At 34.4% G+C, this 20,901-nt stretch overlaps 1 protein-coding gene across 17 annotated transcripts in view; it reads right to left on the reverse strand.

The window, feature by feature from the left end:
* The window catches only part of RAPGEF2 (Rap guanine nucleotide exchange factor 2), a 241,963-nt gene that overhangs the window by 20,586 nt on the left and 200,476 nt on the right, over positions 1 to 20,901 (reverse strand). For all 17 annotated transcript variants that reach the window (XM_047717786.1, XM_047717781.1, XM_047717776.1 and 14 more), the window contains 8 exons: positions 14,930 to 15,066; positions 14,131 to 14,289; positions 7,648 to 7,800; positions 7,210 to 7,374; positions 4,155 to 4,262; positions 3,863 to 4,066; positions 3,656 to 3,764; positions 2,950 to 3,196 (listed from right to left, as the gene is read on the reverse strand). In XM_047717786.1, coding sequence (XP_047573742.1) covers positions 2,950 to 3,196; positions 3,656 to 3,764; positions 3,863 to 4,066; positions 4,155 to 4,262; positions 7,210 to 7,374; positions 7,648 to 7,800; positions 14,131 to 14,289; positions 14,930 to 15,066 — 1,282 coding nt within the window. The remainder of the gene's footprint in view (positions 1 to 2,949; positions 3,197 to 3,655; positions 3,765 to 3,862; positions 4,067 to 4,154; positions 4,263 to 7,209; positions 7,375 to 7,647; positions 7,801 to 14,130; positions 14,290 to 14,929; positions 15,067 to 20,901) is intronic.

Raw genomic sequence — 20,901 nt, forward strand, 5'->3', positions numbered from 1 at the left:
AACTATCTTAATGGCTATGATTTAAAAAAAAATCTAGCTGCATTCTTTATTTTGAGAGGGGAAAGAATAGAAATTCTAAAGTTAAATAAGCAAGGATACATTTTTTTTCTTTTCAAGTCAACATAAAAACTGAGGGTTGCTGGGGGGAGGGGTTTGGGAGAAGGGGGTACAGTTAAAGATTTTAGTGTAAATTCTTCCAAATTCATAGGTAAGTACAATGACAAAATTCAATTTCAATTTAAACACATATTGGCATGCATATAAAGATAAGAAATATTAATGCTCTGTGAAATATTAAAACCTCCACATTATTAGTAAAGTTTTGTTTTTCATCCATTTAACCACCTTTTCTGCCAAAAAATCTTAGATAGAATCCATGACATGAGACAACTACTGTGGGCCGAGGTCAAAGATATAGCCAACTGGACCACTACTACCGCAAACAGCTAAAAATACCAGAGCTTCCTTCTTAAGAAATGTTTCTCAGAAACATTTTAACACCGAAAATGAAGATCTAACTCTTGCCTCTCTCTCTCTTATCCACAGACATGAGGCTACTCTTGGATTGAAACTACTTTATATTCAAGACTTAATTCAGCAAGGTCCCTCTCTGAGCATATCCTCTAACTGTTCCCTCTCTCCAACTCTCTCACTGTTACCGAAGCTGTTTTTTGGCCTTTTTGATTCTATAGTTTGTTGATTTAGTCCCTCTTTTCTCAGGATTCATCAGTCTTTTTCTACTTACCTTACAACCAGATCTGAATCCTATAATCCTGTTGCCTCACCCTTTTCTTCCGCCTTTTTGTTCCCCCACTCCACCATGCCTATCCTTGCTAATTCGCATCATCCAGCATCCTAGCTGCAGTCAAATGCTCTACCCCTGAGCTATACCCCCTTGCATCATCCAGCATCTTAGCTGCTGTAATACTGACAGTGTTTGGTAGGGGAAGGAACCACAGTATATCTAGAAGATTTGTCCAATTGACTAGAGACTTTGTTAAAAAAAAAAAATCTTTGTGAACACATGCTGATTTCTAGAAGAGCAAAGTTTAAGTAGTAACTAGTATTAAACAAGTCTATCACACCATATAATAGATCCTACACTTTATTGAGCCATCTTTTAAATATAATTTTTTAAATTTCAGTTGCTTTACATATATGAATTATTTCAAATAATTTTCACAATAAAACCAAGAGCATAGAGCACTTAAAAGAGGCATACATGTTCATAAATACAAATTAAGATGTTTCCTCAGTGTTTCAAAATCAACACATCTTTTTATCTTCTTTTCCTTCTGCAGCTTTTGAATATCTTTTTAAAATACACATAGAACAAAATTATACATAGTATTCTCATATTGTGTTCTTTGCCAACATCCTGTACTGTGGATGGCTTATATCCCAGCTCTTATGTGTCATGTTTCTATTAATACTTGCCAGGGTCATGTTGACTTTTATTTAACTTTTTTTAAGGTTCATATTTAACTCATGGTCAAATATGACTGGAGGACGTTTTAGTTATTGTGCTAATAATTCTACATTTAAGTAATTTATTTTTGTCCATTTACAAATAAGTTTTTTTTTAATCTAGAATGGTCACTTTAAAAATCAATTTCTATTTTCTGTAATGTTAACAGGCCTAATCCATCATTTATTAGAAACTTACTCAATATAAACATGCTCTCAAGTGTACAAATAAAACCATTATACTCATTGCTTATCCTTAGGACTCTGCTGTAGAAATCTTTTTAGCTGATACAAATCCACCAATCCTTATAGTTCAGTGGGGACAACAGAGGTTTGACACTCCCATCAATACTATATTTTGGGCCATGTCTCTCTAGTCTGTGGATAACATTTTATCTGAATTGGAATTTAATAAATGTTTGATATAGTTCTGAATGTCTGTATCTAGTGCTTCTGTAGGAAGACCCATTATTTTATCAAAGAAAGAAAAATAACCTACATGCTTTGAACTGATCTCTTATATCACTGTAGTTCGAGGAATATAAAATAAATGCATTTGGTGCATCCATGTTATTTACTTATTTATTTGTAATTTATTAGCACGTGCACAAGTGATGTGCATGAGGGGAGGGGCAGAGAGAGAGAGAGGGAGAGAAGCAGACTCCTTGCTGGGCGTAGAACCAGATACTTCCAATCCCAGGACCCTGAGGCCACAACCTGAACCAAAAATCAAAAGCTGGAGGCTGAACCAACGAAGCTACCCAGGGGTATTACATCCAGGTTATTTAACATTAAAAGCAAAAACCTTGGCTAAAAAATGGTAACTGAGTTTTATAAAAGATTTCTAGACTCAGAAGGAGCTACAATGAAGAAATAAGCAAAGAGGCAAACAAACAAGACTTAAAAAGTGTGACACCGACAACTTTGTCTAGTCTGAGCTCCTGGCATAAATAAGCAGCCAAGGAGAGATTCAAGAATATACCTCACATTCTGGACTGTAGAGCCCACTGAGAGAAAGAAAGGAGTTTTGTGCTAGGTTAGTGTTATCTTGGCAACAATTAAATAACTGAAAACAGAGGAAAAAAGAGAATGGCAAGGATGAATAGTAGCAACAAAAGCAGCAGAGATTTGGTTGTCAAAGAGCAGATACCGATGGTAGCGAAGAAATCCAGAAACAAAGAAAAAGTAGCAAAAATAACTCCAAACCATGGGTGAAACAGGTGCAAACACATATTCTTAATTTTTTTATATTCAATTAAAAAAAAAGTTCAAATGAGAAAGTGCTAATGAAGCTTGTGTTAGACAAGTAAGTGGCAAATATAGGAGATTAAAATCAATGTGGTTATTTAATACTGCTTCTAAGACAGCTCAGCTATAAAAGCTTAGAACATTTTTTAGACTCATGTGTAAACATTAACTATATCACTATCTTTGCATATCATTTTAACACATTAAAATAACAGAAAATTTATAGACACTTACTTATATGGTTTCTGTGGTAAGATACTGATCCGAGTCTTGTCAAGTATCTTTTTTAGCTTGTTCCTCCCTCCAACAGTATTGGCTTTACTTTTTTTATTTACTTTTTCAAGTCCTATCACCTGTTCTACATCTACAGCAAGATCTGGAATGGAGTAGCGACTGGCCTTTTTGATGTCTCCAATTTTAGGAAGGTGAGGGGCACCATTTCTTTTCTCTTCTGACAATCTTGTTAGAAGTTCTTTAAATACTAAAATGAAAAGAAACACCAAAAAAAATGCCCATTATAAGAATAAGCAATTCAAACGAAATTGCAGAATTTGGAAACAGGTAAGAAATAGACACTTCAGCTCTCAAAACTATAATCCTATTGAAAAATACTGCTCCAATGAATCAATGACACCAAGAATCTGCTTTGTTAGGTTGCTCTACCACTTCCATTCACAATAAGTTAAAATACAGTGGTATTTATAGGTATTTAGCATAATGGATGTTTAAAACATTTATCAATAATAGTTTTTATGGTCCTCAAGTTAGATTGTGATTTAGAATGAATTATATGCATATATGTATATATATATATGTATTTTACTATATTTTGATTCTTATATTTGAAATATTACTTATAAAAATGTCTTTTTTTCATGATTAAGACCTAAATGTGATAAAGACCAAAAGGAGAAAAATGAAAGTATGCAAAACTACTTACCAAATAAATTGGTTTTCACAGTGATCGATAAGTGTGTGTTATTTCGAAGAATTTCCATGGCTTTTGACAGCTGAATATTTTCAAAGTTTTGACCATTTACTTCTAATATCTAAAAATAAAATTATGAAACTTATTTCAGTATCCCAATTAATTGAAGGAAAAAGACACCAATATTCACCCTTAAGTTTGGATTTAGAAATACTATACCTGATCCCCTCGTTTCAAGCCTGCTTCAGTTGCTTTGCTACCTGAATCTACACTGTCAACAAAGATTCCAAATCCCTTCTCTGAGCCGCCAAGTAAGATAAAAGGCAAAGGAGCTTCTCGGGATGGTTTTGTTAATGTCATCAATCTTCTTTTTGCTTTAGCTGCACATGCAATATTTAACAGTCTTAGATGTCCACCCATTTTCTATAAAAGTTCAGAAAGAGTGGTTTCAAAAATAGGCTGAATTCAATGAACTTAAAATTGATGACTTTTTTAAAATCACAAATATTACCTCTCTTTCCAGGTTATTTTCAAATTCTTCTAGAAATCGAGTCATTGCAGGATCTCCTTCAAAGTCATTGAAGTGATTATTCACCCACAATAATACTACCCGTGTAACCTGAAAAATCAATTGTTTTCAATAGGTTTTCTTCTTTTCAGTGCTAAAAAATGTTCAATTAAAGTCATTTCAAAAAAGATATCTAACAAACAATTTACTTAATAACAATGGACAATAAACTAACAATAAAACTCTTCACAGGAGGGATTTTACTCATAAGAAAATGATCTTCTGAAAATATCTAGATTATGAATACAGACTTTTTGTTATTTTGCCAAGAAGGGTTTTGAATCTGTGAAGGGTTGTACTTGTAAGTTGTTTACTCTCAAAACATATTTGAAATTGGTCATAATAGAAATAAAGCTATAATAAAACCAAAATAAATTAATACAAAAGAAGACAGAAACTATAAAATAATAGCAGAGGGCAGAATAGATAAAAGGAATGAATAGTATTAGGCCTAGAAAGATCTATAAGGGAACAAACTGTAAAAGGAAGGAACTAGCTGGGAGTTATTGGGAGTTACATCTTACTTGCTGACATTAAATTTAGGAGACTTTTGGCTACCTGGGTTGGCTCAGTGGGTTAAAGCCTCTGCCTTTGGCTCAGGTCATGATCCAGGGTCCTGGGATCGAGCCCCACATTGGTGTCTCTGTTCAGCAGGAAGCCTGCTTCCCCAACCCCCCTCTGCCTGCCTCTCTGCCTACTTGTGATCTCTGTCAAATAAATAAATAAAATCTTAAAAAAAAAAAAAGATCTAGGAGACTTTTAATATCTATAATTCTTCAGGAAAAATATGTAGCCTTTCTCACACTTTCACACTTGTTTTCGCAGAGCCCTATACCTCCTTTATACAAACGCACAGTTATAGAATATTTGTGTTGTACCCAGAGAGAAGTATGTGACATTCATTAGACTCTAAGTTCCACATGGACAGCTTTATCTGTTATGTTCTAAAAACATCCTTAAGACTCAATACAAAGCCTGGAATAGAGTGAATTTTCAACAAAAGTTTACTAAATGGGGATGCCTGGGTCAGTGCTGGGCATGGAGCCTGCTTAAGATTCTCTCTCTCTCCTCCTCCTCTGCTCCCCACTGGTGCATTCTCCCTTAAAAGAAAAAAAAAAGTACAACTGTGACTTTTTAAAAAAGATTTTATTTATTTATTTGACAGATATAGAGAGAGCACAAGTAGACAGAGCAGCAAGCAGAGGGAGAAGGAGAAGCAGGCTCTCCACTGAGCAAAGGAGCCCGAAGTGGCGCTCGATCCCAAGACCCTGGGATAATGACCTGGGCTGAAGGCAGCTGCTTTACCAACTGAGCCACCCAGGCACCGCTAATTGTGACTTTAAATATAACAGTATTTGTTTTACTTATGAGTTTAATTTTCTAAATTTTAAATAACATAAAAGAAATTTTCCATAGAATTGCTTTCAAACATCTTAACTTTTTAATTACAGTGAGAAAACTAAGCATGGTATTCTTTCAGCAGTAAAGAAACAAAAGAGATGGTATATAGTTAATTTTTTTTTAAAGATTTTATTTATTTAAGAGAGAGAGGGAGAGCATGGACGGGGGAGGGAACAGGTAGAGGGAGAAGCAGACTCCTTGCTGAGCAGGCAGTCCAACACAGGGCTTGACCCCAGAACCCTAGGCAGATACTTCACTGAGCCAAAGGCAGACACTTCACTGACAGAGCCACCCAGGTGCCCACAGTTAATTTTTTTAAAGATATTATTTTTAAGGAATCTCTACGCACATCGTGGGGCTCGAACTTACAAGCTCAAGAGTCGCATGCTCTTCTGACTAAGCCAAACAGGCACCCTGGTATATAGTTAATTTTTAACTATAGTTAAAATACTATTTATAGTTAATATATACTTAGGAGTCAAGTTTTCATATTTATATTAATTTTTGGTCATTTACTATCACTGTTGTCCATTTTTCAAGTTTAGGAAACCCAGAAGATTACCTCTCTTGAAACTATATCTAACATATAACCTTTTCATAAAATTAAAATTTTGCAGCTAAGAAGCCAACATAAAAGTCTTACTAGCCTATTAGAGGTTAGAAAATGGAGATTCATAAATCATAAGTTGAATACTACCAAATACCACCACCAACAAACAACATTTAAGATGCAGTATATGTTAAGAGGTATTAAGTGAATTGAGTCAAGGACTACAAAAAGAACTTTACTTCTATTATTCCTAATAATAGGAATTATTAAGGTTGCTAATTATTCATTTTAAAGTAAATAAGTGATTCTCAGGAGGGTCAGATGACACATAAAGTACATGGCAGAGTTAACACTCAAACTAAGTTTTGACAGCGGGAGAGTTTGGCTCAGTTGTTGTAAGCTTAGGACTCTCAGAACATGAAATGAAAAGCTTCGCTGTCCTAATGATTTCTCTAAGGCCACAGAACTAGTTAGTGGCAGAACCAGCAGAAGAACTTCAGGGCTTTTCACTGTTGGTCTCCTGTTCTGGATCTTCCCACGTGTCTTCCCCAGTCTGTTTTCATGTAAGTTAGACTAACATGGACTCCCATCCAAGTACTAACCAGGCCCGACCCTGCTTAGCTAGACTCACATGGAAAGGAAACATTGAGTACAGGCAATGATTAACTCTCACACCTCATAAGAGTACGTAGTTTATAATCTAATCTGACCTTGACAGAGCTCTCAGGAACTGCTACAGAAGTCTGTTCAGAATTGTATTCCTGGGGCCTAACGACCAGCAATGCTTATAATAAAATGCTGCTTCGGGCCAATTTAAAAACTGTAACTTTCACCCAGCATAGACTGACCATTTGCCCAAGTAAAGAATGCAGATTCCAATGGAACTCAGGAGTTTGGAGGTTGCATCATTTTTGGGGGTTAAAAAGTACATTCTCTTACTCCATTAAAATAATTTGAACATTATTGGTGTGACAAATATTAAAGTATCCTTAAGTTTATATCTGAATATTTCATATTTAGAAGCCAAACTAGAATATATTTTCTAACCTTATCCCTGAGGCTCGGGTCATTAAACCACTCCAATAACTTTTTGCCCACTTCCATCGGGCTAGAAAGAAAAGTCCTATAGGTCAACAGGAAGTCCTCTATGAATGTTGGGTCCACCACCGAATGCTCTTCCACTAAATGCATTGTTAATCTCTCTGATGTGCCCTGTAACAAATAAAAGATTTAATCACTATCCTGCATAAATACCATCTATATGGTACCTTAATTCCAAATTTTCAACATAAGATGAACGGAGTAGTAATATATACCACAATTTATAAAACTGCTGTTCATCGGGCAGTATAAAGATTTTTCTTAACTGATAACTTTTAAGAGAAATTATACACAAAAATGTGGCACGTGGAATCTTGAGTGGTCATAACTAACTGATACTACCAAAAAATCCCTTCCCACAAGATGGAGGCATGTCAGTCTTACCTTGATGACAATGTGCCCCTTTCTTGTTCCGGTTCTATCGAGTTCTCGGTGTTCTTTTACCATAACAATTTCTCCTTCCTCCTCAACTTTTTGCATGTTCTTTTCTACTTGGTTGAGGATACGGCAGTAATCTTGCTGGGCTATACAGACAAACTGGAATAAAATGTAAGTCACATGTTACTGATGAAGTGCTCGCAAGAGACCTAGCAGTACTAATAATTCAGTGTTTTAATTATTTAACACTGACATTTTTCCACGTCTCTTCCATACCCTCTAAATGAATGCAGTAATGAACCTTAATCAGACTTCTCTACTTTTTAATGTATTTCTTCCTTGGTCAAATCAAGTTTCATTTTTAGCATATTTATATGTACTTTATATTAAAAATCCTAACAATTTTAAAAATCAGAAGATAAAATCAGAAGAGTTCTTTTTCATATGCCTCTTCTTTGATGGTAGAATCTTAGGAGGGAAAATTTAAAAACACAATTGCCATTTAGTGGGTTTTACAAGTTAGAAAAGATTTTAAAAGCAACAATTTTAAAATAAAGATGGTTTTAATAAAATATCAAAATTCAAAGACACCTTGGGATAGATATTATAAATTTGCTAATTATATTGATAAGAAATCAGTTTAGAAAGTTTATTCAACAACTGTAGCCCTGAAACAAATACATTATATGTTAATTAAAAAAATAAATTATAAAGTTTATTCAAAAAAGTCCACAAAACAAGCCACCTACTTGTTAAACTTAAGTCATTATTCTTTGTAACGAGTATTAAGAGTAATCCTTATTCTTAAAAAAAAGTTAAAAAATAATATGCACATCAAGCCATCACCCCAAATATAAAGAACCTTTGCTTAGGGCAAACCACTAAATTACATTTCTTAGTAATTTTAAAAAGAAAGTGAAGAATGAATTATACAAATCATTTAATTGCATAAAATAACCAGAAACCAGTGAGGAGGAGATAAGAGTTAGATTCTAAAGTAAGAAAGAATCATTGTCTTCTCTGAATTTTGAAGAATTGTATTCTCATTTTGCAAATGAAAAAAGCAAGGACTTTTCTTTTTCCCCTTTAATGTGAAAAGATCTAAAAAAAGGGGGGGATGGTTAAATTACAGCCTATAGAAGATAAAATATGACACAGCCATCCAAAATAATATTTTCACAGAATACTTACAGTTTTGGCTTAATGTTCATAATAGCATATTAATTTTTTTAAAAGATGCAAAACCAAATGTTGTAATAACTATAATGAAGACAACACGATCATCATCATTTTGTGGTAGCCTTACAGGAACTTTCTCATTTTATCCTCCTTATCATCCCATAATGAAGGTAATACTATTATCCTCTTTGTACAGATGAAGAAACATCTGTACCAATAGCCTGCTGATTTGCCCAGGGTCTCATAGTTACACACGTGCTAATAAAAAAAAATACACACACACACACACACACACACACACACATGCACATCAAAATCTTGGAGTGAAATATAACAAAGTGTTTAATCACTATTGTTTCTGAGCAGTGCAAATTATAAGTGACTTTCATTTTATTTAAAATACTTTTCCATATTTTCTATACTTTCTGTATAATCAGTAAAATTTTTTTAAAAGAAAGAGCAGTGTTTCATACTTGAGAAATAACATATTACAATTTTTAAAAAAGATTTTATTTATTTGACACAGAGAGAGAAATCACAAGTAGAGAGAGAGGCAGGCAGAGAGAGAGGAGGAAGCAGGATCCCTGCTGAGAAAGAGGGCCCTTCCCAGAGAGCCCAATGCGGGGCTTGATCCGAGGATCCTGAGACCACGACCTGAGCCAAACGCAGAGGCTTAACCCACTGAGCCACCCAGGCGCCCCAGCACATTACAATATTAAGTTCCTTTCAGAGCTAGCTGATAGAATCCCATTAATTTTTCAATTAAGAATTTGGAATCAAAAAGTTAAAATTAAAAAGACAGGCTTTTCTTGTAATTACATATAGTTTAATTTTTTTTAAAACCTTAAAAACAAAACACATTTCTTTAACATTGACCACAGGTGTATGTATGTTTTAAAATATGTGGTCCTTAGTTCCTTGTCTCAAATATAGTTAATTTTTTTCTTTTTATAGGGCACCAAAATTGCTTGCTCTCTATGCCTCCAAATAATGTCAGGTGACCTTTTCTTATACTCAGTTTCAGAGAAAATAATTACAAATTGTATTTTCTCATTTATCTCCTAAAAAAAGAAATACATCTATGAGTTAAAAGGAGTAAGTAAACAGAGAAAAGAATGCTTTTCGAAGACAAACATACTAAAATTAACATTGACTAAGTTAAACTGATTTAAGGAAATTAGAATAAGCTTGTTTTGAAATGCTTAATGCCTAGAGAGACATTTTTGGTATTTCTTCTGTACCAAACTGAAGAGTATCATCCAAAAAGAAAATAAAACCCAACTGAATTTCTAATATGGCCACATATATTTAAAAAGAAATACATTATAGATGAAAACATTTATCTACATTTTTATTAGCAGTTTTAGTTTTGCTTTAAGAAGTTTATAGATCTAATAAATTCATGTGTAAAACATAATTTAAATTGGTATGATGAAGCCAGATGAAAAACTGTAAATTATGTATATAATTTTTTTGGTAAGGTTTTATACTTTAAGATAGCTGTTAACACATGATAACACCTTGGCATTCTGATATAAAATAAAAATTTAAACAAGATTTTGTTTATTCAAGGCCAAAGGCAATTCATATTGCAGGACTGGTTTTGTGGCATAAGACATCACAACTGGTATGTTGAAGAAAAATTACAGATGTTAAAGGGATGAAGTAAAATTAAGCTTCAACCCTAATACAGTATTGTTAACTTTCGATGTATCCAGGCAACTTTCTCTAAAACTACTTAAATTCCAAGTGTCAGTTTCCATGGTCTCTGAAAAAGGTGTGTTTAACAGGTTTACCTTAACAGGTTAGATCTATTTAAACTGGGGCACTTTGCTGTCTGTAAGGAAAGTTCATACTTAATTGTTCACACAGGTATCCAAGTGTTCATTAAAGGGTGTAGGGCAGGGTTAAGCAATGCCTGATGTGTCACTGGCAGACCGAAGACAGGCAGTGGAGAAGGAAAAAGGGAGAAGGAAAAGGAGAGTAAGAGAGTAGAAGAGGAGGAAAGGAAAAGAGGGATAGGAGGTGAGAAGAAGAATAGAAAAAGGCACATATGGGAAATGGAAAACCATTACTAATCACTAAGTACCTATATGTGTCTATATGTTGCCCTGCTTTTATCCTTCAAACAGGACAGGGAAGAAGTATAGACAATGGAAGGAAAGAACTGAAAGAAGAGCATACAAAGGAGGGATCCGGAGCAAAATACAACTTTGAGCATGTCTTGGGATCCAAATAAACAGAAATAAATGTTAAGTTTAGTCCACTCATTGTAAGCCACTTAGGCTTATTATGAACTCAACTTAATTATCACATTACCCAATGTTTATTTTCGGAACCCACTGCAAGGTAAGAAAATTAAGACCAGTCCTAGGCAAAGTTGCTTCTTGGTAAAGAGAACACCATTTTTGTTCATTTCATTCAATAAATATTAATTCCTATAGTGTGCTCAGGGGAATGATATAAACTTATGGAGGCCATGTTATGGCTGAATGAAAATATGATTCTCACTCTTTCCTCCACCTCCTCTAACAAGAGGATGATCTGACATGTTACTTTCTGAGGGATATATGACATTTTAGCAGAAATACACTAAACTTCCAGATCAAAACAAGCATTTACATTAAATGGTCTAACTTCTATTCTCCATCCTTGTTTTACTGCTGAGGGAGTGAATGTCAGATGAGTCAGTGGAGGTATAAGCCTGATTCTTGAAACCCCTGGTTTAACATGTTCCTTTTACAGTGGCTTAGAGTGGAGTGGAGTGGAGGAAAGAGACTCTCTCAGGGCAGATACCTCACCTTTGACCTACTTTGTGTATCTGGCAACCTCGTATCAGGAGCTATAGGAGTCTAGGTATTTTAACCAGAATTTTCTTTTGGGTCTACCTTGCTAACACTGGGTTTCCCACTAATTCCTCATCCAGTAAATGGATTAGACTATATTCCTTGACATCTACTTTCTCTTCCTTTTCCAGAACTCCCAGATAAATATTTAATGTTACCTGGTATATATTTCTGAAGCACTCTGTAATATTCAGCCATATAACATTTTTATCAATTATTCTAATACATTTCTATGCCTTTAATATCATTTCATTTCCATGATTACAAATTTCTAGCAAAAGTGGCTGGCCAATTAAGACATATTAATGTTGGGGCGCCTGGGTGGCTCAGTGGGTTAAAGCCTCTGCCTTCGGCTCAGGTCATGATCCCAGGGTCCTGGGATCGAGCCTCGCATCGGGCTCTCTGCTCAGCGGGAAGCCTGCTTCTCCCTCTCTCTCTCTGCCTGCCTCTCTGCCTACTTGTGATTTCTGTCTGTCAAATAAATAAATAAAATCTTAAAAAAAAAAAAAGACATATTAATGTAATCAATGAATTCTCAGAAATAAAGTTACTTTTTAACTTGCCCTTTATGGGCAGAAAATCTCACTAAAATGCTCTAGTAATGCCAACATGTCCCAGAGAGGAACTGATAAGAGATAATAGAATGGGGAAACCTTTAACAAATTTCTAGCTTTTTTAGACTAAGTATGGCTTTATTATTTTTGGGAGTATAGTTCCAGAGCTGAAAAATCATATATGATTGCTTTTACAAACACATTTCCAGGCCAAATAAAGACTTCAAGATTTACCTACCATTTTGTTTTCTTCTATTATGCTAAATAATTGAGAGTTGACTATATTTAGAATGTTCTTCTGGCCTTACTATTCAAAACAATGAACACAGCCATTTATTTTTTTCTCTACAGTGCTTACTGAAAGAATTATTTGGCAACATTATTTAGATTCTCTAGGTAAGATCATTTTATTTATAGCCCATGGTCATTTTCTCTTTTGGTAAGTAAAATGCTTAAAATGAAAATTTAAATGGGTACTATTTTACATTTATCAGACACAATAAAAATTCAGTGATGTTCTTTCAGAAAAAAGTATACTCAGATGTATTTCAGACTACAGACTAATAAATACAATGAGCACTTAACTTTAATTAGTCTAAGTCAAATCTTTGGGTTTATTTATATTAAAATATTTTATCTTTCAAAGACTTCTTTTTTCAGAAGAAAACACATAAATAATAAAAACTTGGTAACACAAGTATCTTAAATTTATTTCTTACTAATACAAAGGTTACCAGTTATAATCAATTTAACTATAATCTAAATCTAATTAAAATCTAAATTTCACATTTGGTCTCCATATTTTCTCTAGTCTTTTATTAAATGCTTTTAAATAATGAATATTAACATAATATCAACACTAACATTTTTCCTTTGCTATCAAGTATTTTCTTTTAATTAGCATTACTTTTTTATTAGCAAGTTCTACTGATTCATACTATGATTAATTTACATGACTTCTAAATCAATTCCTTATTTTGTAGGTATTTAAATAAAAACACTGGGATGCCTGGGTGGCTTAGTTGGTTAAGTATCTGCCTTCAGCTCAGGTCATGATCCCAGGGTCCTAGAACTGAGCCCCACATCTGGCTCCTTGCTCAGTGGGGAGCCCGCTTCTTCCTCTGCCTGCAGCTCCCCCTGCTTGTGCTCTCTCTCTGACAAATAAATAAGATCTTAAAAAAAAATAAGATTCTGAAAATAAATAAAAACAATGCATAACTGTATCACATCTTTATTAATCTACTTATTTCTTTTCATAACAGATGTTTTACTTCTATATTTTTTCATGAACAGATTATAAAAATATTAATGAAAAATTTAAAATACCATGTTTATAGAACACTTTTAATAAAAAATATATATACAACACCTAGTTATGCGGGGTCCAAACAACTTTATTTATTTATTTATTTAAAGATTTTATTTATTTATTTGACAGAGAGAGATCACAAGCAGGCAGAGAGGCAGGCAGAGAGAGAGGAGGAAGCAGGTTCCCTGCTGAGCAGAGAGCACGATGCGGGGCTCAATCCCAGGACACTGAGATCATGACCTGAGCCGAAGGCAGTGGCTTAACCCACTGAGCCACCCAGGCGCCCCTATTTATTTTTTTAAAGTAAGCTCTGTGTCCAGTGTAGGGCTTAAACTCTTGATCTCAGATCAAGAGTCACATGCTCTATGGACCAAGCCAGCCAGGTGCCCTGAGTCCAAACAACTTTAAGGAAGATTAATATTTAATTTCCTGGGGCATGAGAACACTAAAAGTAATAGTTCTAATTTAAGATATTATTTATAACTCTAAAAAATGACCTATTTATATAGGCAGAACAATTTTACCCCAATGGCATACAGGTGTTAAGCACAAAATATATATATATTTTTTCAAAATATACATTTTTAATGATATTTCATACCTGGCAGTCATCCACTTTCGTTCTCATTACTCCTTTCATGTATTCTTTGTCCATGGTAGGAGAGACACCGAAACTATTTCCCATACATAATATTTCTGCTTTTCCATCTGGATAAGTTACTTCCACAGAACCATTCAGAATCACTGACCAGGAATCCAGCTAATTCAAAAAAATGAAGACAAAGCAGAAAATCATGGTCATGTAGCTATTAATGCTAGAATGGTTCCTACAAATGATTTAGCAGATCTTTCACCTTAAGGATGGAATAACTCTAGGAAAATGAACTGTCTACTAAACTCAAAGAACAAGGAATAAAGCAAAGCACAGCACATATCTGTATTTTCCACACACCTAGCAAAGGGTGCTTGCCATTCTGCTCTTTTAATTTGACCTCAGACGCTTTTCTCTAAAATAACACAAGGAAAAAGAATTTTTCTGCTCCCCAAAACATATGTAAGCAATATCAAATGATCACCGTTGTCTCAATAAGATCATTTTATTCTAACAAAAGGCATATTATGAACATTCAAAGTTACAAAAATCTGAAAAGTTAATACATCAAAGTATTTCTATCAGTATCATATGAAATATTATTATAAAAATAGTGGATTTTGAATACTTTGACATAACAATAAGTATATCATAATTCTTGAATTATTCAAATTAGTTGTTGCTTATTTTTTTAAGAGGAAGAAATAAGAATTTTTTTGTGTATATTTGTGTATATTTTGTGTATAACAGCAAATTGTTGAGAGACCCTCAAACAGAAACTTTTTAAGTGGTGGCAATGTTCACTGACCTCTTCACCATCATTTAACACTATGGTCCCAGCTCTTTCCACCACTGCAAACACCATCACGGCACAGAGTTCTCGTCTCACCGACATTGTCATATTGGCAAAAGCAGGCAACTGGTGCATAAATTCTAAAAGTTGTTCTGAAAGGCAAAAGATATTGTAAACATTACAACTTTTTTAAAAGCAAACATTCAAAAAGAATGCTTTAAGGTTCTTTTTAAATGTCCTACAAATGTACCCACTGGAAAATATAATTACTTCAAATATTGTTAGTACAAAAGTTGGATTTCTTGCAGGTATACAAAGAATTGTCACTGTGGAAATGGTGACATTTACTTACTGATTTAGGAACAACAGTATACACTATAATTCAAATTCTAATGGGAATGAAGAAATTAACAAACTTCAAATGGTAAATTTCTATTGACAATGAACTATGATCTTATTAAGACTAATTAAAGCTGAAATGAAATAAAGCTCTGAGAATTCTCCAAAAAATCAGTAGGTCTATTCTAGTGTCTTTTGGGCAAGTAGATGTCCAAAAGAACAGAAATAACCTCTCGTAATCTAAAGCTAGTCCAGGATTTAGAATCCAAAGGATAAATTTGATGAATGAAGACAAACTTATCAAAATTAATCAACTAAAAAAATTTACAACATTATGTGAGAAATACAAATGGAAACTGATATATTATTTTTTATTCCACAGACTGGCCAAAAAAGAGAAAAGTATGAACACTCTTCCTATTGGCAATGCTGTGGAGAAACAGCTTAAACTTTGATACATTTCTAGCTGTTGACAAGATGGATGACTTCATAGTCTTTTCTAATCCTGTGGTCTCTATTTTTAATTTTCTCTATTATTAGGTAGCTTTACTAACTACTTACTAAATGCTTTCCTTACTCTTCACCATAGCTCCATGAGGCACATGTTTTCTTTCTCATTTCACGGGGGGAAGCGTGCTCAAAGTCATATAATTAGGAGGTGGCAGTGATATGATTCAGGACTGCCTGCCTGCCAAAGCTTCTGCTGGACATCATAGGTAGTGATAAAGAACACAAGGTGAATGGCAGACTTCATTTGAATACTTATTAGTTCTATTACTTTGGAAAAGCTGACTGATGCCCTTTAGCATGTTTCTGTCATTTGTGAAAGAACAATATATAGTTGAGACAATAAAATAAAATAGAGATAATAAAGTCCTTAGCACAGAGTAAATAATAAATAAGAACTGCTAGTCTTATCATTATTATCATATGTCATTCAAACTTTTAGCTAAGTAAAATTCTGGTACATTTTTCTTGTCTTCACATAATGAAACTGTCCCTATGCATATTCCATCAATCTGTTAGGATTTAGTGACATATTTTATGTTTTCAGATATACAGTAGCTTGTTAATTGCAAGAACAACACAGAATAGAAAGATATATTCTGTGAAAACATTACATTTCCAGAAGGTCAGACTAAGTGTTCTTCTCTGGTCCAGCTGGATAATGTCTCTTCTGATTAGACTCTACGTCATCCCTCCTGTATAAGACTTCATAACACAGGGTAGCTTCAGAATCAGAGTTAACAATGGTAGGTGGTACTCAGTGTTCTTAAACCTGACCCAGACTGCCGTGCCAAGAAATTAATTTACTGTTGCAAACCAGCATTTATTTTTTGCAACCAATATTTAAAAAAAAAAGAAAAAGAAAAAGAGAATCAAAGCACATCACTTATAAAATGAATTCTGTTTAATGAAACTTTTATTTCTGGAATGAGTAGGTGCCTTTATGTCATGCCATAAAGTATATCTATTCCTGGGCACAGTGATAATGCTAATGCTACTTCAAGAGGTGATCCACATCTATTATATATGGGAGGTAAGAATCATTGTTTTACAAATGCACGGACCTTTTGATTTGAAATATAAAAGCCAATGTATAAACCTGGGTTCTCTGACTCACCTATCACTGTTAGTTCTGCAGTTACCAGCTCTGCTTTCTTCAGCTATCAGTCCCCTACCCCTCACCATAAGGTATTAGAATATTATCTATAGAACACATATTTTGCTTTTCCCCCCCTCCCCTATTGATACTGAATTTCCTTGGACAAATGAAGATTTACGGTCTTAAGAAAATGTGGGACTGGAAGTTGTCAGAAATGTCTTAAATTTAACATAATATGTTTAGGCAACAATAAGTCAAATCACAACCACATATATGACTGAAGAATATGAAACTTATGAATATAAAGTATAAAAATATATTCAACTAGGGGCTTCTGGGTGGCTCAGTTAGTTAAGCATCTATCTGCCTTTGGCTCAGGTCATGATCCCAGGGTCCTTGGATTAAGCCCTATGTCAGGCTCCCTGCTTAGTGGGGAGCCTGCTTCTCCTTCTGCCCACCTATTCATGCTCTCTCTTGCTCTCTCAAAATAAATAAATAAAACCTTTACAAAAATATATTCAACTAATACTTGTTATAATGATTTGAAATATCTTGCATAGAAACTATTCTTGATTTTTGGAAGATTCCTGCTCATTAGTGGGTCATGAAATCAAGTTGTGCTCTATGAATAATGACTAACATTAAAAAAAAAGATATGATAGGATAGGAAATATCTGTGTATCACACATAATATAGATAAATAATAAAAAGAGAGAAAAGAAATAATTATAGTCATGTACATGATTCTTTAGCCTCAGTTGAAAAACTAAAAATAAATAAATGCTTAGCCAGATGATATCTAAGAGTTTTTGACTCTCAAAGAGTCAATAATGGTATTTCTGGTTTTGTAGTAACTTCTGTTTATTACACTAGAGAATTAGAGCAATTAAAAAAGTAAAAAAATTTCTATCATAACCTTCAATAAATACATAAATATGAAATGAAGCATTTGGCTGTCAGGACTCAACATAAACTCTGGTAATGCCACCGGGATCACACAGACATTAAGGAATTCCATCCGGGATGAATAAAAGATAGGTCCTAGGACATGGAAAGCAGCAGTCATGGATTGGAGAAGCAGGACTACTTTCTTCTATATTGCTTGGAAAAATCTATTAGAATCATATGTTAACTAATACTATTTTATCTTATTAGGAAAGGAATACTTCTGCTCAGGACAAAGACATTTTTAAAAACTTTTTTCTAGTAAGTGTGACATACAGAAAACCCAGATAATTAACTTACAGACATCATAAGCTACATCAGTATAGAAATTATCTTATTTGCTTTGCTTTAATTTTGTGTAAGAAATGATTACTATTAAGATTTTTTTTTTTTTTTTAATCTGTGGAGTTTTTTGGTAGTATGTTGAAGGGGAGAAAAAAGAATTCTTTGGAAGGGATCTTGGAAGTGGGTCTCTACCCTAATGTGTCAAGGCATCAAAACAAAAAATTAAATTTACAACCATTCAGTAATTGAGGACCTACAAAGGTATGAGTTGGAGGGCATAAATCAATAAAGTCCCTTCCTTTAAAGCACTGAAACAAAGGACTGAAACACACCCAAGAATCTATGGGAATCCAAAAGCAATTTTAATTCTTGCAGTTTTTAAAATATGATCAAATATTAGCAATTTCATTTGATTCAACTTAGATGCTCCCCCCTGCACCCAGATACACCATCCCTTCCCCCTTTTTTGTGGGGGTAGATGAAGGTGGTTAGGAAGAGTTGTATCCAGAGAAAGCATCAATTATGTAGAAGGTTGTAGTTTATATGAAAGGTGTGTACTATAAATACTGGAAGTTGAGTTAGATTTAATAAAAGAAACAGCAAAAGAGCTAAAGCGTTCTCACATGTGGTTCTGTTTTAGGGAGTTAGAATATAAGATCTTACAAATCTCTTGTAGGCGAAGTACTCAGTAGGTCTTATCTTTAATAATAATGGTTTATTGTTTTAATAGTATATTGAAAGAAGCAAGCATCAGAATCATCACAGCTTACAAGTGAATTGGTATTCAAATAAATGTTATTCACTGGAGATTATATTAACAAGTCCATTAAGAAAAAAGATAGCTTTGTATTCTTCTGTAGGAATCAGCATAGCTTTTGCTTTCCAGAAACTGTGGAAGCTTCTTAGATATGAAGTGAAAATTTTAAATTTCCAGGAACGACATTTTTAATAGTCATTATTTTCTTCCATAACTATACTAAAATGAACATATTCAAAAAGATGATACATTAACTTACAAAATAATAATTTCCACATCAATCTGTTCATAAGCAGTGTTCAACCTCATTAAAAAAACCTGAACAAGGATTTTGGATTAAGATAGCAAACTGAATACACTTCCAACTTCACTTTCTCTTTAAAACTACAATAGAAAGATTTGTGAAAAGAAGTCGGCAAGGACAAAGAGAACAGGACAGTGAAGTACAACTTTGGATGCTGGAAGCCAAATGCATGTGTATGTGGTATCAGACATGAGTGAGTGAAACCCACTGTTTTCAGCAGGTAAAGAGAACCACTTTCATTTATGCTGCAGAACCCTCAAAACCCTCAAAAGACTTACAAACTGTCAGCACCTTTGGAATGGGAGTGGAGGTGGTAGAGAATGAAATGGGCTGGCGTCAGGGATGGACGTCTGTGAAGCCATTAAGTATTCCCCTCCACCAGGAATTACCCAGAAAGGATTAACACAGAACACATGCTTTATTGGGGTCCACAGACCCAGGTGACTTCCTCTTTTCACTTCCTTCAGGTCTGAGCCCTTTAAAAGGGGCCATTCCATACCAGCCATTCCATCCTGTTCAGTTTATTCCCCAACCTCCATCACTTCCTAATCCCCACTTTATTCTTCAGATTGCAACAGAGCAAGGACCTTAACTGCCTTGCCCCCCACTGAGTTACCAGGACCTAGAAACATGTTCAGTACATCCAAGGTGCCCAATCGTTATTAGCTGAATAAATTAATGGTTACCAACACGTGATATTCACCTTAAATACCTAGCAATTCCTGTTAATTTTAAAATTACATTTTAAATGTCTAGCCCTAGTTGTTGGTTTTTCTTCCTTAATTTTCTAGCATATGTATATAGTGTAAGTGGTAAAAGATTTTCTTCATGTTTGTTTCCCTCAAAACACATGCAACTGGCCACTCATAACTACACCTGTGCGGTCCTATATCTAATCCCAGTAGATCCAGTTTCTTGAATTTGTCTTCAAATATATATTGGCCCCAAGAGATGGCACAGTGGTAGGAAAGATAATCTGGCTCAGCCAAAGGTGGTTACAGATTCCAGGCCTGTGGTGGAGAGAAAATGCTCAACGAAGTTGCTCTGACTCCTAATATTCTAAGGAAGAAGCTGGAGTGCAGAAGGCTCACTCAAACATTACACGGTTATTATATAGTCAGCTTTTGCTCTGATAGAAATATGGGTAAAGGGAACTTCAGGGGAGCACCTGGATGGCTCACTCATTAAGCGTCTGCCTTCAGCTCAGGTCATGATCCCAGGGTGCTAGCATCAAGCCCTGCATTGGGCTCTCTGCTCAGCGAGAAGCCTATTCTCCTTCTTCCACTCCCCCTGTCGCTGTGTCTCTGTCAAATAAATAAATAAAATCTTTAAAAAAAAGAAAAGGGAACTTCAGGGATCAGGAAAACAGACACAAAGCCACTTAGATTTCTAACTTTAGGGTGTACTTCAAGTCTCAACAACCCATAGCTCACAGGCTGCTAACTTGACATTTCATAGTTTTCTCTCACTCAGTCCCATCTTTGTATGGAACCACAGGAGAAGCAAACATGACAATTTTACCAATTGTCATTGACTAGTATTTACGTACAGAAAACATGAGCTTAACAGGAATAGTGCTCACAAGAAAAATAATAGAAGTAACACTGGAAGGCTACTTTTTCTTTTTTTTTTTCCATAATCTAAAAAGGGGCTCATGGAGAAGGGTTGTAATTAGGAATTTTTATTATTTGCACACTCCAGAAAAAAAATGAATAAAACTTATTTTTTTCAACAAATAATAGTTACTGTTT

This window comes from Lutra lutra, chromosome 2 (genome assembly GCF_902655055.1).
Source record: "Lutra lutra chromosome 2, mLutLut1.2, whole genome shotgun sequence".
Lineage (NCBI taxonomy): Eukaryota > Metazoa > Chordata > Mammalia > Carnivora > Mustelidae > Lutra > Lutra lutra.